The following is a 23,806-nucleotide window of genomic DNA, read 5'->3' on the forward strand; positions in this document are numbered from 1 at the left end:
GATGCGGCCGACTCGGAGCCGAACCCGTGTGTAAGAACAAAGGCGAGATGAACAATTCACATGGAATGTTATGGTAAGAACATAACTTCTTTTTACATATACTAGAGTAAATATTAAGTGCTGGAGGTGTGCTGGGGGTAGATGTAGAGGGGATGGGCATATATTTTTTGAGGAATATCCAAAACTGGAACAATGCAAACAGCCATTAGACCATTTATGGGGAGAGCTTTGGCCAAGCAGGATAAAGTTAGATGTGTCAATTTTCTAGCTGAGCTTGCCATTACAGAGTAATGGGATTTATTTATTTTACATATGTTTACCACGAGGCTGCGACTGGGCAGGTTGCCCATTTTCAGTGGAGACCCGGAGAGAAAAGCTCCAAATACAATAGTAATATAGAAATAGACACACACACACACACACACACACACACACACACACACACACACACACACACACACACACACACACACACACACACACACACACATATATATATATATATATATATATATATATATAAATTGTATATAGGAATAATCAATAGAGAAAAATATACAGCACAAGAATGGCAATACAAAATGTACACACACAGATATACTTAAAAAAAATCCATGTAATATGTGCATGAGAGAAAAGTTTCCTAGAAACTAGGATAGAAAGTAGTAGATAGGAAAACAAATCCTTAATTTCTTTAAGGAGGTAGTTAGGAGACAGATAAACCCTTTGTTAATTTTGCTGGTTGCAAATAAGGTGATCAGTAAGAAGTGGAAGTAGACATATCCTACATGAGCTAATGCAGGAAATCGCTGGAATGAAGATAGGCAGATTAGATGAGGGACCCAGAACTGGAAGTGCAGATGGGGAACCCAGAGCCACATTCACAAGCAGGAAGCTCCCACGGTTGCCAGCATATAGGGACCAATACACCTTTTGAGACATGATATGCTGGGTTGGGGAAGGCCAGGGATGTGGAATACCAATAGCTAATGTTGAGACTGTTGAACAGTATGGTTGTTAAAAGTGCATGATATCAATGGGTAAAGACAGGAATCCAAAACTGTTACACGCAGTGTATGAAACATGCCATGATGTTTGCAAGGTTTTGGTTAGTTAGTAAGGTAGTTAGTTAGATCATTTTTTTCTTTTGCTGTTAATTATTCCAAACTTGGTTTTAACTTTGATTGTGAAAAATGTGTGTTGCTTCATTTGCAATAGAGAATAGTTGTTAAAAAAAAAAAAAAAAAAGAAATGACCAGCACAGAGGGACTGGCTGAAGATGAAGGACAATGTCAATGGAATGTAAGTGTGTTCCAGTCATAGAGATGGAGAAGAGTAGGCAGACAGGGACACAGGGACAGAGGGACTGAAGCAGGGTATTCACTGGCTTTTAATAGTAATAAGAAAAGATTTAGTTGGGTAGGTGACCAGCATAGCAATTTGCCTCCCTTCAAAGTGTTATGGATTTTGTTGCTGCTTTGCCTGTGCTTAAAGAAATCAGACTTAGTCTCTTCAGCAAGGTGTTTACATTTACTGCCTAAGGCAATACAGATATCTGCCTGACTCTAAAGCTGCATTTCTGTCTAGATCATGGTTAGTCTGTAATATTTCACCTGTAGTCACAAGCCTACACTATAATGAATTCAAAGTTTACATATTGATTAGTTATTCAGGGTAGATTAATGTACCACATACTGCGCTCAGCCTTCACAAAGGCAAGTGTCTCTTTTACAATGAAGTGTTCCTTTGCAAGTGTGAAATTGAAATATGTGCATATGCTCACAAATCTGCTCACTATCAAGGCAAAAGTCACTGCCATAGTGCAGTGCTGACCTGTGTTGGAATTGTGCTGAATAATTTCCTCCACATATTTCAGATATAGGTACATCTGCCATAGAAATATCCCTCCGTAAGTCTATTATTCATTGATTGTATCAATTTATACCCAAGTAAAGCAAACTGAAAAAAAATGGAAGTCAAACATTGACTCTAGATGATTGTCACTGTTGAAGTGACACCCTGACCCTATGTGCAAAAATGGGAAAAAAGGATTATGGATGGCTGGATGGATGGAATTCAGTCAGAGAATGTGCTGCATTAAGTATGATGAAAGTGTGCATAAGACTGACATTTCACAGTTCTTCCACGACTTCCTGGCTGAATCATAACAGTGTTTTACATAGTTTGTTTCATATTCAGCTATGTTATTGTGTTCATACCTGCTGATGATTCTTGGTAGGGCCAGTATTGCTTGGTGGCACAACAGTAACATTCGTAACACAAGCATGTGGGGAATTCCAAACTAGCCAGCCATTTTCTTCACTGCCGCTTGTACACTTTGATGCTTTTGTGCACCTAATAATTAGAAGCATGTACTGTGTCATAACACCAAAAAGAAATGGTTTAAAATTCATGACAACAAATACCAGACACAATTCACATGATGATGTCTAATAAAACATTGCTGTACTGGAGGGTTTACCACATTTGTGTTTTCTAAACAATGGCACCATAATTGCATGGAAACTAAATTCAGATTCCTGTTGCAGATTTCTTGAAATAAATTTTTGTTGTTCACTTTCAGGACTTTGCTGAACTGACAGTGGCATCCAAGCACTGACCATTCTGTAAATCTAATGCTTCGCCTCACACACACGTGTGCACTTGTACCTACGAGCTTGTGTGTGCACACATACTAAACACCCTTATTCTGCCTAGCATTCCGAAGACTGTCAATTGTACTAAAGATAGTGCTGTACATGAGATCATGGAAGTAAATCAATGAGTAATTGAAATATTATACTTACTGACTTTGGGTCTATGCTAGTCAGCCAAAAATTTCTTCTTGCAAAAGCTCCAATGGCAAAACAAATTTATCTACCCCAGCCTAGAGTGATTAATGTAATTAACTCTGAAATTACCCCATCTTGGTCTTTTATATTTGTATATGTAATTTTGGCAGAGTGGCTCTTGATCAAATTATTTACTTCTTTCTCCTGTCACAGACTCAGTTGGTGAGCTGGTCAATTCACTGATATAATGCAATGTGATTTAAGGTTCACCTTCACCCAAATGTCATGTTTTTTTTCTTTCCATAAAGTGCCTTGCTTTCATTTTAATCCAACACAAATAGATTTATTTCTGCTTGGCTTTTTGTGAGATCTCATATTTTCTTTCCTGTAATTGCCTCATTTTCTTTTGCTTCATGTTGGCATAGAGAGATAAATGCTTCTTGATTATGTACCACCATGAAAAAATACAATAATTAGGATAGGTCACTTATTCTTTTTTCCTTTATCTTTTTGACCTCTCTGCCTGCTGGCCATTGAGCTTTCCCAATGGTACACAAGCCCATTTGTTCCCTGGTGGTCAGGATCTTCCTCAGATATGCCATGGTGGGACCAGCAGTGACAGCATCCTGTGTGGCCCTAATCCCTAACCTTGGTGGCAGACCACTCAGCTGTCCCTAGTTTGGAGGAAAGTTCCTATTTTCAGGCCTGACTTAAGATGTCCCCCTTCAACAATTTTTGAATCCTCCTTATCATATGTGATTTTTGAAGCTGTCTAATACACAGAAAACACACAGCATAACTAATATTCTAATAGCAACAAAAATTTAAAGAAAGAGGACACACACCTTACAACTCCCTTTTTCCGAAGCAAAAATAAATGACCATGTGTGGTAGAATTTAGCAGTACAGTTGATTAAAGTATACATATTTTACATGGTTTATTTGATAATGGACTTGTATTTTTCCATTGTTTTTATCAGTCTCTGCATTTTAAACTCGTTTATGAGTAGTTTCCCACATTCCTACTGGAAGAGGAAAGGTTATGTGCTCTATAGTATTAAAATTTTATGCTAACTTTATGCCCAGATTTTCATCTGGATGTTCCAATTTTTCAAAGCCCTTTGTCCCTATTTTCAACATCTGTAGATTGAAAGGTTTGCCTGGTAGTGCTCTCCACACCTGCATCTCTGCAGGGCCTGCCAACACTCGGATTATGTCCATTCATGTGCACTTTTTCACATGTGGGACAGGGGGCTACTGTCCCCTCTAGGGAAGCCACAGTATGTGCCCCTCCCAACATCAGAGTTGCGGGCATAGCTGGTGAGAGTCACCTCCCTCCCTCCCAAGATAAGCAGTACCCATACTCTATGCCAATACCATCATTTACCCTGGAAGCTAATCTGGGATTGCCTAGGTTGTATTTAGGGAGTTATCCCTCTACACCACTGGGCTGGTTTGAGTAGGACACCGATTCAAGATGTGATGTAGAGATAATAAAACATCTTACATTTAGGTACTTGTATATTATCAGCCACAGATAACTAGTATCACATCTCGGATAAATTGAGTGTGGCCTGAAGTTGTATGTCTGAGCCTGCACAAAAGTGTTTCAAACTTGGTTTTCAAAAAAAACTATTCACACATCAAGTTTTTTTTCTTTATCATAAATTACTTGCCTTCCATTTAATCACACCACAAGACTGCCACATAGATGGAAGACAATGTTCACATTAATCATCTAATTCTTTTATCAACATTTGATTTTCCAGACTTTTTACACAGCATTTTCTGTTAAAGTACACATCATCTTCTTATGGATATTCATAGTGTTTTTGTATATATACATGCTTGGTGAGACAAGTTAGTGACTGGGAAGTGATGGTTACATCAAAGTCTAATTCACACTACAGAATCAGCAAAAACAGTTATGAGTGTAACACAAGACAGCTCAGCCTAACTACAACCTGTAAGACACAGGTGTCAAATTTCCCTCACATTGACAAAAACACTGTGACTTGACAATACAATTCTAAATTTGGAAAAAAAATAACCCTGCTACTCTTTCAAGCCTAACACTGAACAGTTCTTTAAAAGTGGTTAGAGATTGCCAGTCGTTAAAAGATTTCACTAATAAAAAAGCAAAGTAAATGTAAAATAAATAGAGGCAGGGGCTAATAGAAAAGCAGAAAACCACACTGCTCTCCCTGAAAGCTAGCAAGGAGCGACAGAAGCATTGTGAAAGATACTTTTATCACAGGGTAATCTCTGGCCCTGTAAAATGACATCAGAAAGGAGGAAGCCTTGCGTGCAAAAAAATGTTATACAGGGTGGCACCCTATATGCTCATTCTAAGTTATGGCAGATTGCAAAATAATTGTTGCTACTTATAGTAATGTAAATGTACTATTGATGCAGAAAAACTAGTGATTAAAAACATTTTTTAGTGTGGCTGTCCTTTAAGGATATCAAAGTTAAGAAATTGGCAGGTGCTAGAAAAATACCAAACACCAGGAAGGAGCACACCTTTACTGCCCATGTGAGTATTTTGGTATTCTTTGGTCTTTTGGTGATGTTATTCATAGCCTATAGAGTTTGTCAACTTTCTATGACCCCCCTGCATCATCCTATGGCCATCAACCTGCTGTCCTTATCCATTGCCAGGTCTACCAGTTTCTTCTTTAACTCCACCCAGCCTACCTGATGAAACTAGGACCAGTTGAGGAACCTAAGAGCATCTGTGGGTGGGGTCACTTTTTGTCATACCAGTTTTCCCCTCTCCCTCTGTGGGTTTGTGTAGATGCACCAAGGAAGAGGCATGCAATGGGAACATGCAGTGTTTTGCCCTGCCATCCTATTCCCCTCTTTGGGTTATGTCCCCTATGTCAGCATCTCCAACCTTCATCAAAGATCTTTGATGAGTATGCTCACGCAACAGTCCTACCCTCCTGGAAGGGCATAACCATCCCTCCCTGTCACTTTGTCAATTCATCCAAGCTCTAATCAAACCTGGGTGGGATGTAGTCAGGGCTTTATCCCTCTATTTCAACAGAGTGGTATCTACGGAGTTTATTAACTTATTGCAGGTGGTTGCAGAGTGACACTTTATCATTAGTACTCCTTGTTTATTGGATTCATGATTTCTGCAACTCACCAAGTGGAATTCTTCAGACACTGGCAGGCAGCATGTCTAATGTGATGAACTAAAACATTTCCCTGATCAACAGCTTTGAGAAAATTAATATAATCTTTTTTCTTTGAAAAGCATCTGACAGGCTACAAGATGTATTTCAGAAAACAAGTAGTATTATTAAGCATGCTTTTCACGATTGTATTTAGAACTGGTCACCAACGTGTGTTGCATCTTTGACCACATTTGCACCCTGCCTTCATCATTAAACTGTTGTACTCGGTGGATTCAGAAGCCTCCTTTGGAAGAACTGTTGAATGGGATAAAATGAAAGGGGAATGAGAGGGAAAGATTTTCTCTCACACTCTCAAGTGGTCAGGTCATAAACATGTTGCTGTACTTTGTTTTTACCTGAGGATCATCCTGACACATGGCCTGATTCGAGCCTGGACATATTTGTGCATATCAAATGTTTCAATATTTTGAGTTGTCAATATTATGACCAGCATCCCTTTGGTGGTACTAGCATATGGTTCATTTGATACACACTGCATATATTAACAGACACAGATAGCCAAAGTATTATAGGTATAGCACTCTGAATGTGATAATGAGGACAATAAGTAAAGGCAAGAATAACTGTGGGAGAAAACATAATCGTACACACTATTTGTGGTCGATGGAAGTTACTTTAACAAGGCTATGTAACTGCAAGTAACCCCAGTAATGTTATAGACACGATAGAGATACAAGGTTGAAACTTTGTTCATCCATATACAAATGTTAAAATAATGGTGTCATGGGTATGTAAATTGAATAGGATAACTAATTCTCAGATAACTACAACTAATTTGTCTCATGATTATAATGATACAACATTGTATCTTTGACTAAGTAACTCCACATTGCATACAAGTATTTTGAGTGCTGTGGTAGGACTTTTAACTTCTTCCTAACTTCTTCTGTACTGATACTTCTGATGCTTGATATTTAATGCCATGGTGGTATGGCGGTAGCATTGTTACCTCACAGCAAGAGGTTCTCTCGTTCGATTCTTGATGTGACTTGGGAGTGCCTTCTGTGTGGAGTCTGCATGTCCTCCCCGCGGTTGGGTAGCGTTCGAAAGATATGCGTGCGTAAATGGGCATGCCTTCATTGAAGGTTGGGCGTCAAACTGGCACCTCGGCGTTTTGTAAAAATCTACTGCCAATCATTAGCAGACCGGAGTTCCGCTGTGGCGACCCCTTACCAGGAAAAAGCCGAAAGGCAAACAAACAGTGTAGGAAGTGTGTATTTAAGGTATTTCTGCCCTTGCCTGGTAATAGTCTTAGGTAGTTACAGCTGCAGAAAAATAGAATACTTAACTTGTTGAGATGGTTGGTACTAGCACACTAGATATACATGATCTAGGCATTTCCATTTAAGAAGTAACTTAAATGCTGCATGATACCCAATAATTTAATTCCAGCCAAGTAATGACTTGCAGTGCTTCACCTCAGTGGGCAGCAAGAGATGAACAGGCATGGAAACATCTGCAGCTTAGCATAAACTTGTTTAGAAGCCTCTTGGTGCTGTTCTTTGAAACCTTTATGACCTAAGTACTTTGAATGAATCTTAGGTCTGGTTTCAGGTGAAGCCATGAAAATCCCTATCTCAATAAGTGCAAACACAGACAGACAGACAGACAGATGTATAGACACATGACCTACACATGCATACAGATACAATGAGGCAGCAAATTAAGGAACCCTACTTGAAGAGGGAGTATTGAGCATGGTAGTAAATAAGAATCCATCAGGAACTAAACACCAGAGAAGTACAGGGTGAAATTTAATACAATTAGCATTTCCGGTTGCTTGTTTAATAATTTTATTTAATCACTTTCATTCATTCACTAGTTATGTCAACAGGAAATGATCACCTTAACAACAGACACCAGAATTATATGGAGTGAAATGGGCTTCTACTGGTGTGAAGGTTTTCATCTGGCTGGGAGGGAAGCAGTGACTTCCTATGACAGTTTAAAGTATTTCATTACCGAGCATTTAAATGAGCTAAGGAACAAAGTACAGGAAAGTGTAAAAGAAATTGTGATCCTTCTCTCAAAAGAACAAAGTAATTAAAGATGAAAAATTCAAAGGAGGAAGCAAAGTCATATTAACATCTTCTATAGACAGGAAAAAAGGAAGACAACATTGATGATGCAAATGAATAGCATAAAAGAAAGAACAGAAACTGGCATTGCCATCTTGGGTCTGCCCTGTAAACAGGAATTATCTTAAGAGGACTGCTCAGTTAAGAAATGTAATAAATGGATTAATAAATAAAATGGGAGGTAATGTCAACTAGTTTTGAAAACCTGAGCAAAAAGCTGGCTGCAGTCTCGAGAACAATGCACTGATATGAGTGTAACAGAAACATGAAATACTGTAGCCCAAGAGTGGGATATAAACATATTAGAGTTAGTAGAGTACAGGAGGTAGAAGTAGTGAATAAAACAGAAAGTGGTATAATTCTTTGCATAAAGGACGAGATCACAGCCATGGAATCAATGAGAAAACAAGATGGAAGGGAAGCACTAAATGCCACATAGAAAACTAGATATAGCAATGAAATCTGCATGCAGATCTCTTCCTCAAAGGAAGAAAAAATGTAAAAAAAATAAAAAAAACAGAGTCTCCTATGGCAGACATGAGACAACATGACTGGTAGAGAGCTCTGGGCAGCATACAACTGCATGGCAGAGAACTGTAACATGCCACAAGTTACATGACTGGCAGAGAGATGTATGACTGGCAGAGGTACATGACTGGGAGCGAACTGTACACAACATTACATGACAGCAGAGAACTAACACTGTACAAGAACTGTAACACATGACACGAAGAGAACTGTAACATGTCACAACTTACATGACTGTCAGAGAGCTGTAACATACCACAAGTTACATGACTGGCAGAGAACTGTAACATAATACAAGTTGCTGGTGTAGTGTTATGGGTTGTCCAAGCCAAGCTTATTAAAGCATAGTCTGTGAAGGCAGTTTGGATTAAATAGAAATCTCTAATCAATTGAAACTGACTTCCTCCTCGGAGCTGCTGTAATCTGGAGTTAGAATATGAATGCATTAGTTGTGAAGGTATTTTCCCTGAGTTGTAGTATAAGGAGAGAATCGCCATAGAAAAACATATCTTGTTTTGTTTTATTTAAGCGGCATTTCTGAAAATCACCTGTGCTGAAATAGCACATGACAAAACCATCTTTGATAATTAGCACTGTAATTAATAACTAATGCACCAGTGACTGTATAAATACTGATATGGAGGATCATTTTGTTATACCCTATAAGAGTAAAGCCTCAGATAGTTGGTATTAGAACCTGTATGCGAGATACCAGTCTTGGACTTGACGTACTAAAATGTGAGATTGACATAGGATCTTAATCTCAAAGTGGATAGCTATTTAGGGACAAATAATAATCAGAGTGAGCCGCTCCAGTGGAATAGAGGGATAAAGCCCTAACTGCGACCCAGGTAACTCAGGTTTGAGTAGCAGCTTGGGTGACTGTGGGAGTGGCAGGGACAGGGAGGGATGGACATGCCCATCTCACAGGGGAGGGCACTCACTGGTGATGCTCCTTAAGAGGAGACATACTCTAAAGAGGAGAGTTGGCATTAGATGCAGCTAGACAGAGTGGAGGTCAGGGAAAGAGAAAAAGTGGGTAGGGGACATCAATTAAAAAAGAAAAGAAGCATAGATGACTGAGCCCCCAGAATTCTCTAAATATCCACGACCGGCCCCAGCAGCACTGGAGCTAGTCCGGGGGAGTAGGAGGATGCTGGTAATCCTGTCATGAATGTGGGGCACTTGGGGCCAGACCAGTACTAATGAGGTCTAAAGGACCAAAAAATTAAAAAAAATAATAATCAAATAGTGTTGCTCTGGACTTTTAAAGGCAGACTTTGATAAAAATGTAGACCTTACAGTAATATCCCCACATGGATCCATGGCAGCCTATTGGAAAACAATTAATAAAAAAACGCTGTTATTAAGTGAAGAGCGTGCGTTTTCTGAGGGGACACCCCATAACCCTCCTAAGCACCCCTAAAAGTAATAGGATTAGCTCTAAGTCTGCTGCATCTCAGGGAGATTGCAAATTCAGAACACGGTGTTCTCCACTGATGAATGTGTGCTTCATTCAGGTGCTATAATTTCAGCAACTTTGCCATCATACTACTATTGGGTCTATATCACATTATCAAAATTCCAAAAGATTGAACACCATAAGCTCGACCTTGGAATCTCTAAATGTGATATACTCAAATGCACAGAAAAGCGAATTTTTTCCAAGGGAAAAAATTCACTGTTCCAAGAATACACACACACAGCATAAGCACACCAACATACATAATCCACACATACACACATCACAGAACCCTACACTAAACAGTACATACACTACTAGCTATCCACTTACATTAACCCAATCCTAACCCTAAGTTCCCTAACTAACGCGCACTCACCTTACCCGCTCCTTAACCCTAAGGTCCGTAACTAACGCACACTCACTTTACCCACTCCCTAACCCTAAGGTCCCTAAGTAACGTACACTCACCTTACCCGCTCCCTAAACCTAAGGTCCCTAACTATCACACACTCACCTTACCTTGGTCCGTTCAAACACCTACCTTAACCCGGTCTGTCACCTTCACACCACAGTCGAGGAAATAGTGAAGCCACAGAAACAGCTCACCGAATACTTTCCCTAGGAAAATATTTGGTGTTCTGCAGCTTCGCTATTTCAAGCGTTCACTGAATAGGGGTCGATATTATAACATTCGAAGTTTTAAGACTTCAATGTTATAATATAGACCTGCTACTATCATAACTCTCAACCTCCAAGTGCAAGAAAGATGGACAAAGCCTGACAAAATGGGGGGACAAGGGCCCAAAAAATATGGACGGATTTTAAATATTGCTCTTATAAACTTAGAAAGTTGCTAGAGTAACAGGGTTTGTTTTAACATACATTTTCTGAAGGATTTGAAGTCTGAAACTCAAACATATGTCATTTTCAGATCATCACAGTGATTTGCCAGAAAACCACAAATTTTATGATGAATAATCCAAAAATATAAGGCAGAAATCTGGACATTCTGCAAAAATCAGTACAGTTGGGAGGTATGACTACTGTTCAGATACCCCACCAGCTCATTTTTTTAATAAATCAAGGGGTGCCAATAAGATTCATGATGACTAGAAGACAGGTGTAATTCCTTTTCAAAGCAGTGGGATCTAGATGGCTGAAAATCATCATTTTATCATTTGACCTCAGTTATAAGGAGAATGGTGGAATCACTGTCGAAGGAAGGAATTTTAGAGCACCTGGAATCCAGTGGTCCAAATGACAAAAGGCAACATGTCTCATCTCAAGATATTCATTACAGGCAAATCTAATAGAGTTATTTGATTGGGTAGACTGGGATCATTCAATATGTCAATAAATAAATTAGAAAGATGTGAATTCAGTCTTAAGGTGGTGACATCAGTCATATACCTCTCAACTGTCAAGATTTTTGCCTCACATTTTTGGTCTATTCTTCATAAAATGTATAGTTTTCTGGCAAATCATTGAGGATTGGATCAATAAATAATGGTAGAGATTTGAGTTTCAGTGTTCATATCCTTCAGAAAGCACATGCTAATACAAAACCTGTTTATTCTTGCAACTTTCTAATAAATAAAAAGTAGTGGCTTCTAGGATATTTTGATAACCAGCTGTCGGACACTAGATATGTGCAGCTGTCAGACAGCAGATACATGCATCGCCAGAATCTGACTGGGATCTAGCCATGATTCTCATGTACCTTGTGGAAGCTGTTAGTCTGAGCTTGTGCTGGGCATACAACCCAGGCATATAATCTTGATTTGTGGAGGTCTTGCTGTAGGGGATTTTGTATATTTCAGATTTTACTTCGTTAAGATGATAAGAGTTTGGGATTAGCTGATAAGTGTTTGATAAGGTTTGGGATTCTCTTCAACCACTGTTTTGAGAGACGTGTCCCCTCATGCTAGGTGCTGCACACAGAACAGAGAGCAGAACTGGCACTGATGAGAGCAGTGTACTTGCTCTCCATCCTGGCAGTAAATGGAAACTACACAAATTACATGTACCTTAGCTCAGAGCTCTGAATCTATAACCTAATATATTCTGGAAACAACTGAAGACCCTGCATACCTCCTACCCATGCTGGCAGCAGATGGAGTCATCTGTTTACCCCTTACTGCTTTACTATTGATTAAAGCACCCCTCATCTCACGGATACATCAGGACAGCAGTCAGTGAGTCAAACATATTCCTGCATTGCATCCACCCCAGTAATAACCAAATCCTTTCCTAACCTTCTGCATCCCAGCAGTCACTGGAATTCTCTGCCTACCCTTCCTTATCTTGGTAGTGATCTGATTCCTTTATCTATATCCTTTCCATCCTGGAAGTAATGAGTTCCCACTGCATCTTCTTTGTCTGTCAGTGATCTGAGAACCCCCCCCCCCCTTCTAAATCTACTTCTTCATCCTAGCAGTGAACAGAGCTACTTCCCAGCTTTTACATATAGCCTGATAGCAACTGATTTCCCATTCACAGCATAGCCATCTTATTAGTGACTGCCCTTCTCTTTCAGTCTCCACTGACATAAAGGTAATTTACCTCTAAAATCACCACACATCTGTAGAGTAATTATTGATTTCTGCTTTCCCCAGCCAAGTCATCTCCTCTCATTTTCGTAGATGACAATTACTGTTCCTTTAAAAACAACCATTTAGGTGGATATGTATGATGTGATCCAATGCTCCAAATTAAGTAGGCTTCTCTCATAGCCAAATGAGCTTCCTCACATGGCTCAGACCCAACTGGTTGTTATTCAACTCGCTCACGGTGGTGATACCAATTTACTTATACACCCTGACACACACACACACACACACACACACACACACACAGACACACACAGACACACACAGACACACACAGACACACACACACACACACACACACACACACCTTAACTTTTTTTTCTTGAATCACAAGAATCCTGGATTCCAACAGGAAATATGCTTTAGGTGCTATGAATATAAAATGATTTGGCTCTCTTATAGTTAAGCTAATCAAGTACACTTCAATTTGTGGGCTAATATAAATGGTGCCCACTCTCACCTGTCCCAGCAGAGACCTACTTAAACACAATGTCTTGAAATATATCCTAAGCAACATACCTGACTCCATCAAATTTTCCATATCCTCCCCAATTTTTTAAGTGGCCATTCACCTATAATCTGTTTTTAGTCATTCCAAAAAAAACGCATTCTTCCAGCTTTCATTTGAGTATTCATTCAAAACATTGGATGATAAAATGTTCTACTCTCAGATAGGTAACCTAAATGGAATCTTTTTCTATAACATCAAGGATGTAAATACAGACCTGTTTTATTTCCTGCAGTATTCTCCTCCCTATCCAAAGCCTGACAGGCTCCATTAACTTACACTATGTAAGAGGTGCTCAATGCCCATGGCTTACTCATGATGTCAAGTTTTTTATTATGAGGCAGAAATAATGCATAATATTGGGAAAGCCATTCATCTCTTCTTCCACTATATTAGATGCCAAAACCTCAAAAGATAAACTAAAATTATAGTTAAAATTGCAAAATCCATCTCTGCAAAAACAAACCAACCTGCCAGCTAGCAAAGCCCAAATCATACTGGTCAGAGGTTAAACACCTGTAAAACTACTACAAAAAAGTATCACTTCAGCTTTACACACCTCAGATAACCGAACCCTCTATAGTTAATTGTTCAGATTTACTCAATGATAAATGTACATCTGCTATTCATAACATCCTCCACTTCCAACCCCTACTTTTGAGACTCATTAACCCATTTTCCCATTTGAAATCTCTTGTTCTTTTACTAGATTATACCTCCCAGTAATCTTTACCTCAATGGTTCAGTCACTGCTCAAGATAACTAAAGATAACTGAAGACATATATTGATAATGTAAGTATAACTGCATTCTTTCTGCAATTATAATCCACAACACAGTGCCATTATCTTCTGCTGCTTGTTAATTTCTCTATATGTAATCCATATACACTGTTTTGGTGTAAGCTGTGTGTTTCGCCTTTGGCCCTCTTCAAAAGGAACCTTGATGACTGAATGGGAGAAAGGAAATTCACCCCGGGGATCACATCAGTCACCCTGCTAGACAGGGGTCCAGGAAAGTAAATAGTGTGGGAAGAAATAGCCAGGGAATTGTTATGGCTAGGCTTGTATAGGCCCTAGGGCCGATAGCCTAGTACCAACCTATGAACCTATGACGGATGATATATGATCATTCAAAGTACGATTGTTCCATCACAACTGATAGAGGACTGAGGTTCCACGAAAGAAGACCTGCAAAGAATGCAAATTACTTATGCACTCCCTCATGTGGAAGGCAAGTCCTGCCCCCCCCCCCCATACACACAAACTTACACACTTGATTCACTTTACTGTTATATAATTGTGCAGAAAGGAGAAACTCCCTAGTAAAGTAAGGCACATTCATAGGTTCATAGGTAGATACTAGGCTATCTGCCCTAGGGCATTTATAAGCCTAGCCAGAGTGTATTTGGCTTCTGCCTCCCTATTAGATTAGCCTACTGTGCCTCTTTAAAGTAGGTCACAGAAGGTACCCTTTTAAGATTAGTTTACTGTGCCTCTGTCTAGCAGGGACACAGAAGAGATCCCAGGGGTGAATTTGCGATCTCCCATCCACGCGTCCAGATTTCGCTTGAAGAGGGTCCGCATGGGGCTATTTCTAATATGAATTGGGATTCTATTCCAGAGTGAGGGGAGCCTCTGGGAAATGAATCTGTCCCTCCAGCATGTCCTATTTATTTTTGTGCTGAGGTTTAGGTCCCTGGATCGTGTAGCTCTAAGGGACTTTGATTTTTTGAGGTGGAGCATGACCATTAATTCTGGGTTTGACATGGCTTTGTACATCAGGCATAGATTGCCTCTGGGTAGGCGGTAAGCAACTGAGTAGAGTTGGAGTTTCTTTAGTCGAGCTGCATAGGACATCTGTTTGTAGCCCATGATCCTCTTGGTGAGGTACTTTTGGGGTCTTTCTAGTTGCTGCAGGTGTCGGGTAAGGTACATCCCAAAAGGGGCATTGTACTCAATTATGGGCCTGATGAGTGATGAGTAGAGGGACACAATGACCTCTCTTGATCTTGATGCGAACCCTTTCGTGATAAGGTGGGCTATATAGAAGGTCTTTCTAACCACTTTGGCAACATGATTATCAAAGGAGAGATTACTATCTATGTTTGTCCCCAAATCTCTAATTACTTCTTCCATACTTAATGGATTACCACCTATGTGGTAATTTGTGGGCACCTTGTTTTTCCCAAAGGGGATGACTATGCACTTTTTAGCATTTAGCTTGAGGCCGTGGCTCTGGCACCAAGCATCCATCTCTGTGAGACCCTTTTGGAGGATGCTTGTGTCAGCTGGAGATTCGATTATGGCCCCCAGTTTGCAGTCATCTGCGAACTTTGTCAGCCATAATCCCCCCATGTTAGCCTGAACCTCAGAGAAGTATATACCGAACAAGAGAGGTCCCAGAACTGAGCCCTGTGGGACGCCACTTGTAACTGGTTTGGATTCAGACATGGCACCTGTGATTCTGACCATGTGGGTTCTATCTCTGAGCCAGTTTGCAACCCATCTTGTGATATAGGGGTTGATATTTAAGCTGGTAAGCTTATTTATGATGCCCGAGTGGGGTATTGTGTTGAAGGCTTTTGCGAGGTCCAGGTAGGCTGTGTGGACTACCTGCCCTCATCTATGGCTTTGGTAGCTGTTTCAAAGAAATCAACAAGGTTTAAGAGGCAAGATCTGCCCTTAACAAAGCCAAATTGGGTAGGGTCCAGTGTCTGGAGGTTCCCAATGTCTTTGTTTATGAGTTCCATGATAATACGCTCCATAGCTTTACAGACCAGACTAGTCAGGCTTATGGGGTGATAGTTTCTGGGGTCCGTTGTGGCACCACCTTTGTGGAGTGGAACCACTGTAGCTGTACACCATTCTTTGGGTACATATCCTGTAGTAAGGCTAAGTTTGAACAGTGACTTAATGTGAGGGTTCAGTTCTTCTTGGAGCTCATGTAAGACACAGCCTGGGACACCGTCTGGTCCCATAGATGCTGTGTTTTTTGCTTTGGAGAGGGCAGCTTTCACCTGTGCATCTGTGATGTCATGAGGTTACATTCAGTTGGGATAGGCATTTGCTCCTTTGGGGGAAGGGGAGAAGTTTGCACTGAATCTGTCTGCCAGGATGTTGGCTATGTCTGTAGGTTCGGTATATTTTGTACCATTATGCAACAATTCAGAGCATATCTGGGAGTTTCCGCCCATGTTGCTGACATAACTAAAGAAGGCCTTGTGATTATCTTTAGTGTCTAGGGCAATTTTTCTTTTGAAACTGGACTTTGATGATTTTATGAGAGAACGAAGTTTCTTGCTAATACTGATCAGAGATGCCTTCCCTTTTTGGGATTTTGCTCTGTCATGTAGTAGCTTCTTCCTTCTGTTGTATAGCTTATTTATGGCCGGGGTCCACCAGACCGGTCTCCTGTTTTTGGAGGAGTGAGTCTTGGTTTTATTTAGGATAGCATGATCCATGCATTCCTGCAGGTGCTCATAGAATGCATTTGTAAAGGATTCTGCGGATTGGGCTGTATTATCCTCTGACCCAGGGGCTTTGAAGGATTCCATCTCAGTCTTGAGAAGTGCAAAGTTGGCTTTTGAGAAATTCTTTACAGTGATTTCCTTGGCTGGGGGTGGGGACGGGATATGGATGTCCAGGGTAATTTGTTTATGGTCTGATCTTACCAGTGAGGGGTTTACCTCTGGTGTGGAACATAGAGTCCCCATGTTGGTGATGACCAGGTCCAATATGTTGTTCCCTCTTGTAGGCGTGGTGACCAGTTGTTCCATTGCGTTAAGAGTTTATAAATTCAAGGAACTGTTGGGCGAGGGTGTTTGGGCTTGAGTAGTTTTCCCAGTCAATGTTTGGGTAGCTGAAGTCACCCAATAACATAGTGTTTAGAGAGACCTTCATATTCTGCAGTGTTCTCAGGAATGCCAAATGGGGTTCCTGTAATAGGGAGGGTGTTCTGTAGCAGGCTACAAACTGAAAGGCAGTTTTGCCCGCTGTTAGTTGCACATGGATGGTTTCCGATGCTTCTTGCAGTGCCACCAACCTGGAGGTATAGGTATCTTTGATGAATATAGATACTCCCCCTCCTTTTGTGCTTTGGTTTGAGTTTTGGGGCCGAAACGCATGGTATGAGTTATAACCTGGCAGTACTGGGGTGCTCTCAGGAGCCTTGAACCAGGTTTCTGTTACTGCACAGACATCGATTTTCTCCATGCTGAGGAGAGCCTCAAGTGCATGCATCTTGAGGTTTAGACTTCTGGCATTGAGTAGCATTACCTTTATTTTTTTTATCCTTGGGTTGTCTATGGAGGTGGGTTTGTCCTTTGAGCCTTGCCTAAAAAAGGCACTATGGGGGTGGCAAGAGCCTTGGCCAGTATACGAAAGCCTAAGGGTGACAGGTGCAAGCTGTCCCCAGCGAAGCAACGTGGCTTGTCAAGCATGTCATCCCAGGCTGACAGACACTGGATCCCCTTTAGCCAATTGTTGAAACTGATCACTTTGTCTTTATACTGTGGCATCATTCTTGGTGAAGGCAATATGCTACTCAAGGTCAGGGTCATACCAGCCTGGGCTACATGGTCAGAGAGCTCCTCTATGTCTCTTTTCATGTAGTCCAGGGAGGTACGTCTCAGGTCATTCACACCAGCATGGACAATGACGGAGTCATACTTGTACTTGCTTTGGAGTGACCTGAGTGCTTGCATTATGTGGCGGATCCTGGCACCTGACAGGCAGCTTACAGTGACCTTCTCCTTGTTCAGTCTGGTGAGCGGGACGTCAGAGTGCCGGACAATAGAGTCCCCTATAACAAGTGCATTTGGTGTGTAGTTTGGTCTCAAGGGCTGTGACTGTGAGGCACATTGATTTTGTGAGATATGTGATTCATGGGTATTGTTGAGGGGTGGCTGTTGCTTGGATATCTGCTTAGGAGGTCTTTGCTGTTTAGGCAGATTTTTATTTAGAGCCTTCGAGTATGTTTTTGTGTGTTTATGTGTTGGGTATGCAGATGCAATTCTCACACAAATTACCCTAAAGTACCTACAAGTATATAATATGAGCTAATTGGAAATGAAAATTCAACTAGTTGTGTTCGGGGAGTCAGAACCTGATTTGTTTGTCACTGAACACATTATGGAAACTTCTGCATGTACCATTTCATTATATATGCAAACTTTGTATTTTTGCCTCTGGCCCATGGAATGGCTGAAAAGGGGTATATGGACCAGTTCACTTATCTGGTTACTCAAGACAGAAAGAAACAAAGACTCAAACAAGTGAGCAACAAACAACTAAATGCAATTGTCAGTGCAGTTATAGATCCTCTGTTTCTTGTTCCTGGTAAAATGAAATCCTATAAGTGCATATATAAACATAAACTCCTGTGCACACACACCATGTACCATCCTCTCTCTAAAAAACCTCTCAGTTTTGCTGATATATACTATTTACATAGACAACTACCTTTGTTATTCTCTCCCTTCATATTGCAGCAACTAGATCTTCAAATACTCCCAGTTTGCTCACTTATCCAATCTTTAATGCCTTTGCTTCCTGCTAACAGGTTGCCACAGATGTGACCTGCACAGAATATATGCATGAATAACCTAGAAGAAATGGTACAATATGTGATATTATCTGGTGGCATCAAACCTTGGTACAAAAAGTATACAAAACACAAAACATTCTGTCATGGAAACAGGTGTGGGTTTGTTGGCTATACATAAAATACATCGCCCTAGTATTCTATCATGCCTCGACTGCCAACCGTTTGTAGCCAGTGTCATGGTAGAACTTGCATGGAGTGGCTAACCAATACAGCTTACTAGGATAGAACAAGTTCTCAGGCCATGTTTCAATGTACCTCACTCTGACCAATGCACAGTTTGCAGAAGAAAACTGTTTTCAAGTTGTTTTTGGCCCAACCGGCCTTGACCATCAAGCCTCCTCTTGTACTCTATAGACCCATCTGTTCCCCTATCCTGCCTAGCATGAACAACCAACATTTCCCATGAGAAACCTCCTCCTGCCAGTGGAGAATACTTTTCTGTATCCTCATATAAGCAATTTGGTCAAGACATGCTGTAGCATAGATTAGATCCAGGCCTGCTGAATCTAGCTTTGTTGGTATGCTTGTTATTTCCCTGAAATGCTAATTCCACCTAAAACGCGGCTTTTCAGTGCTTCTGTGGATCCCTAGTGATATCTGCATTGCTTACTGTACTTATTTCCTTGTTTCACTTGAAAGAAAGTTACTGTTTGTCGTTTTTGCATTTAAGTTACCTGTAACACATTGCATTTAAGTTACCTGGGACTTGCTCACTAAAGCAATTATATAAGTCAGCACTAAAAAATTAAAAACACTACACCCTCACAAACTCCCCTTGAGTGCCTTGTTCCTCTTTGGCCCTTTTTTCAATTATAAAGGAATTCCTAATACTATTCTAGCATGTCCAAAGGTCAGTTGTCAATCTCCTCTCGGTCCAGCTGGTGAATCTGGGAATCTTGAGGCAATGTTACAACTGCCTCATGTACACAGACAACCCTCTCCTCCTCCCAACAAATTTCAACACATGTGAGAGATGCAACCATATAGACAAACTGGAGGCTAAGCTCTCTCAACTCAGTACTGGCGTAACCAGTCAGGAGGAGAAGGAAACCACACTCACTACAATTCCAGTCTCACACAGACCTACCACGACAGCAAACCAAACACATAAACACACAAAACATACTGGAGGCTCTAAATAAAAATCTGCCTAAGCAGCAGAGACCTCCAAAGCAGACACCCAAGCAACCGCTACCACAAAACAAAACACATGCAACACATAGCTCACAAAGCCAGTGTGCCAAACAGTCACAGCCCTTAAGGCTAAACAACACACCTGATACACTTGTAATAGGTGACTCTATCATCAGGCACACTGACGTCCCGCTCACCAGGCTGAACAAGGAGAAGGTCACGGTGAGCTGCCTGTCGGGTGCTAGGATCCACCACATAACACAAGCACTCAGGTCACTCCAAGGCAAGTACAAATATGACTCAGTCATTGTCCATGCTGGTGTGAATGACCTGAGACGTACCTCCCTGGACTACATGAAAAGAGACATAGAGGAGCTCTCTGAGCATGTAGCCCAGGCCGGTATGACCCTGACCTTGAGTAGCATCTTACCCTCACCAAGAATGATGCCACAGTATGAAGACAAGATGATCAATTTCAACAATTGACTTAAGTATTGGTGTCATTCAAAGGGGATCCAATGCCTGTCAGCCTGGGATGACATGCTCGACAAGCCACGATGCTTCGCTAGGGACGGCTTGCACCTGTCACCCCTGGGATTTCGGATATTGGCAAAGGCTCTTGCTACCCCCATAGTGCCTTTTTTAGGCAAGGTTCAAAAGACAAACCCACCTCCATAGGTATCACAAGGGATAAGAACCTAAGAGTAATCCTACTCAACGCCAGAAGTCTAAACCTCAAGATGCACGCACTCGAAACTCTCCTTAGCATGGAGAACATCGATATCTGGGCAGTAACAGAAACCTGGTTCAAGGCTCCCGAGAGCACCCCAGCACTACCAGGTTATACTTCATACCATGCTTTTCGGTCCCAAAACTTGGACCGAACCACAAAAGGAGGGGGAGTATCAATATTCATCAAAGATACCCCACACCTCCAGGTTGGTGGCACGCACAAAGCATCAGAGACTATCCATGTGCAACTAACAGTGGGTAAAACTGACTTCCAGTTTATAGCCTGCTACAGACCACCCTCCCAAACCCAGGAACCCCACTCAGCCTTCCTGAGAACACTGGAAAATATGAAGGTCTCTCCAAACACCATTATATTGGGTGACTTCAACTACCCAAACATAGACTGGGAGCATTACTCTAGCTCCAACACCCTAGCCCAAAGGTTCCTAGAATTTATAAACTCATATGCTATGGAACAACTTGTTACCACTCCCACAAGAGGGAAAACATACTGGACCTGATCATCACCAACATGGGGACTCTATGCTCCAGACCAGAAGTGTATCCCTCACTGGTAAGATCAGACCATAAACTAATCTCACTGGATATTCACATCCCGACCCCACCCCCTGCCCAGAAAACCACAGTGAAAAACTTCTCTAAAGCAAATTTCACACTCCTCAAAACCGAGGTGGAATCCTTCAAAGCCCCTGGGCCTGTGGAAAATACGGCCCAGACCGCAGAATCCTTTATAAACACATTCTATGAACACTTTCAGGAATGCATGGATCATGCAATCCCAAATAAAACCAAGACCCAATCCTCCAAAGGCAGACGTCCTGTCTGGTGGACCCCAGCCATAAACAAACTATACAATAGAAGGAGGAAGCTACTACATGATAGAGCAAAATCCCCAAAAGGAAGGCATCTCTGATCAGTATTAGCAAAAAACTATGGGCACTCATAAAATCATCTAAGGCCAGCTTCGAGAGAAAAATTGCACAGGACACTAAGGATAATCACAAGGCTTTCTTTAGTTATGTTAGGAACCTGGGTGGGAATTCCCAGATATGCTCAGAATTAGTCCAAAATGACAAAAAATACACCAAACCCACAGACATTACCAACATCCTAGCTGACAGGTTCAGTGCAAACTTCTCCCCCCCCCACCACCAAAAGGGCAAATATCTATCCCGGCAGAGTGCTGCCCCCCTGACATCTCAGATGCTCAGGTAAGAGCCGCCCTCTCCAAAGCAAAAAACACAGCATCAATGGGACCAGATGGTGTCCCGGGCTGCGTCCTACATGAACTCCAAGAAGAGCTAAACCCAAATATAAAACTACTGTTCAATCTCAGCCTTACTACAGGATATGTACCCAAAGAGTGGCATACTGCAACAGTGGTCCCTCTCCACAAAGGTGGTGCCTCAATGGATCCTGGAAACTATCGCCCCATAAGCCTGACTAGCTTGGTCTGCAAAGCTATGGAAAGGATCATCATGGACCTCATAAATAAAGATATTGGGGACCTACAGACACTGGATCCTACCCAGTTCGGCTTTGTTAAGGGCAGATCCTACCTCTTAAACCTGGTTGATTTCTTTGAAACAGTCACCAAGGCCATTGACGAGGGGAAGGTGGTCCACACGGCCTACCTGGACCTCGCAAAAGCCTTCACTATAATACCCCACTCGGGCATTATAAATAAGCTCACCAGCTTAAATATAAACCCCTATGCCACTAGATGGGTTGCAAACTGGCTCAAGGACAGAACCCACATGGTTAGAATTGGTGGAGCCATGTCAGACTCCAAACCAGTTACAAGTGGCATCCCACAAGGCTCAGTCTTGGGACCTCTCTTGTTCGGTATATATTTCTCGGAGGTACAGGCCAACATGGAAGGACTGTGGCTGACCAAGTTCGCAGATGACTGCAAACTGGGCGCCATAATCGACTCTCCAGCCAACACAAGCATCCTCCAAAAGGGCCTCATAGAAACAGACAACTGGTGCCAGAGCCATGTCCTCAAGCTAAACGCCAAAAAGTGTATAGTCATCCCCTTTGGCAAAAACAAAGTGCCCACAAATTACCACATAGGTGGTAATCCATTAAGTACAGAAGAAGTAATTAGGGACCTGGTTAGAAAAACATTTTATATAGCCCACCTAATCATGAAGGGATTCACATCTAGATCAGGGGAGGTCATCGTGCCTCTTTACTCATCCCTCATCAGGCCCATAATTGAGTACAATGCCCCTTTTGGGATGTACCTTACCAGACACCTGCAGCAACTGGAAAGACCCCAAAAGTACCTCACCAAGAGTATCAAAGGGCTCAAACAGATGCCATATGCTGCCTGGTTAAAGAAACTCCAGCTCTACTCAGTGGCATACCGCCTGCTCAGAGGCAATCTGTGCCTGATGTATAAAGCCATGTCCAACCCGGAATTAATGGACATGCTGCACCTCAGAAAATCCAAATCCCATCGAGCTACGTGCTCGAGAGACTTGAACCTCAGCACTGAAATAAATAGGACATGCTGGAGGGACAGATTCATAACCCAGAGGCTCCCTTCACTCTGGAATAAAATCCCAGTCCAGTTTAGGCAGAGTCCCTCATTGACTCTCTTCAAGAGGAATCTTGATGAGTGGATGGGAGATCGTAGGTTTACCCCAGGTATCACTTCTGTGTCACTGTTAGACAGAGGCACAGTATACTAACCTCGAAAAAGGGCATAGCAAAATTAATTTAAAATGGGTGGTGAAAGCCAAACACACTCTGGCTAGGCTTATAAATGCTCTAGGGCAGATAGCCTAGTATGAACCTATGAACCTATGAACATATGCGGAGCTCTGAAATGATCACCTCTTGGGAGAGAGTGTTGAGTCATGCAACTAGGTCAGTGGATTGATGGCACTGGGAAACCCAAATACATGGTGATTATGCTCTGGGAATACCTAATAAATGTTCATGTGTGAGATAAGTTCAGTTCACACTTTAAAAAACATCTTCCAATAAACTAAGAGTAGGTTGGTAAACAGACTTTGTTCAAGATCTTAGTGGTTGAGGCATTTGCAAGGAGATGTGGCCAACAGCTGTTTGTCATTGTGGTAATCTTAGAACTCACTGCCAAGTACCTGTGGTGAGTGAA

At 41.6% G+C, this 23,806-nt stretch overlaps 1 protein-coding gene across 1 annotated transcript in view; it reads right to left on the minus strand.

Annotated features, from left to right (window-relative positions):
* Nucleotides 1-23,806, minus strand: part of LOC122793582 (plexin-B2-like) — a 245,960-nt gene that overhangs the window by 35,602 nt on the left and 186,552 nt on the right. Inside the window, exon 6 of the mRNA XM_044061751.1 lies at nucleotides 2,220-2,355. Within this exon, the coding sequence (XP_043917686.1) occupies nucleotides 2,220-2,355 (136 nt within the window). The remainder of the gene's footprint in view (nucleotides 1-2,219; nucleotides 2,356-23,806) is intronic.

This window comes from Protopterus annectens, chromosome 2.part0 (genome assembly GCF_019279795.1).
Source record: "Protopterus annectens isolate FY-2018-M chromosome 2.part0, PAN1.0, whole genome shotgun sequence".
Lineage (NCBI taxonomy): Eukaryota > Metazoa > Chordata > Ceratodontiformes > Protopteridae > Protopterus > Protopterus annectens.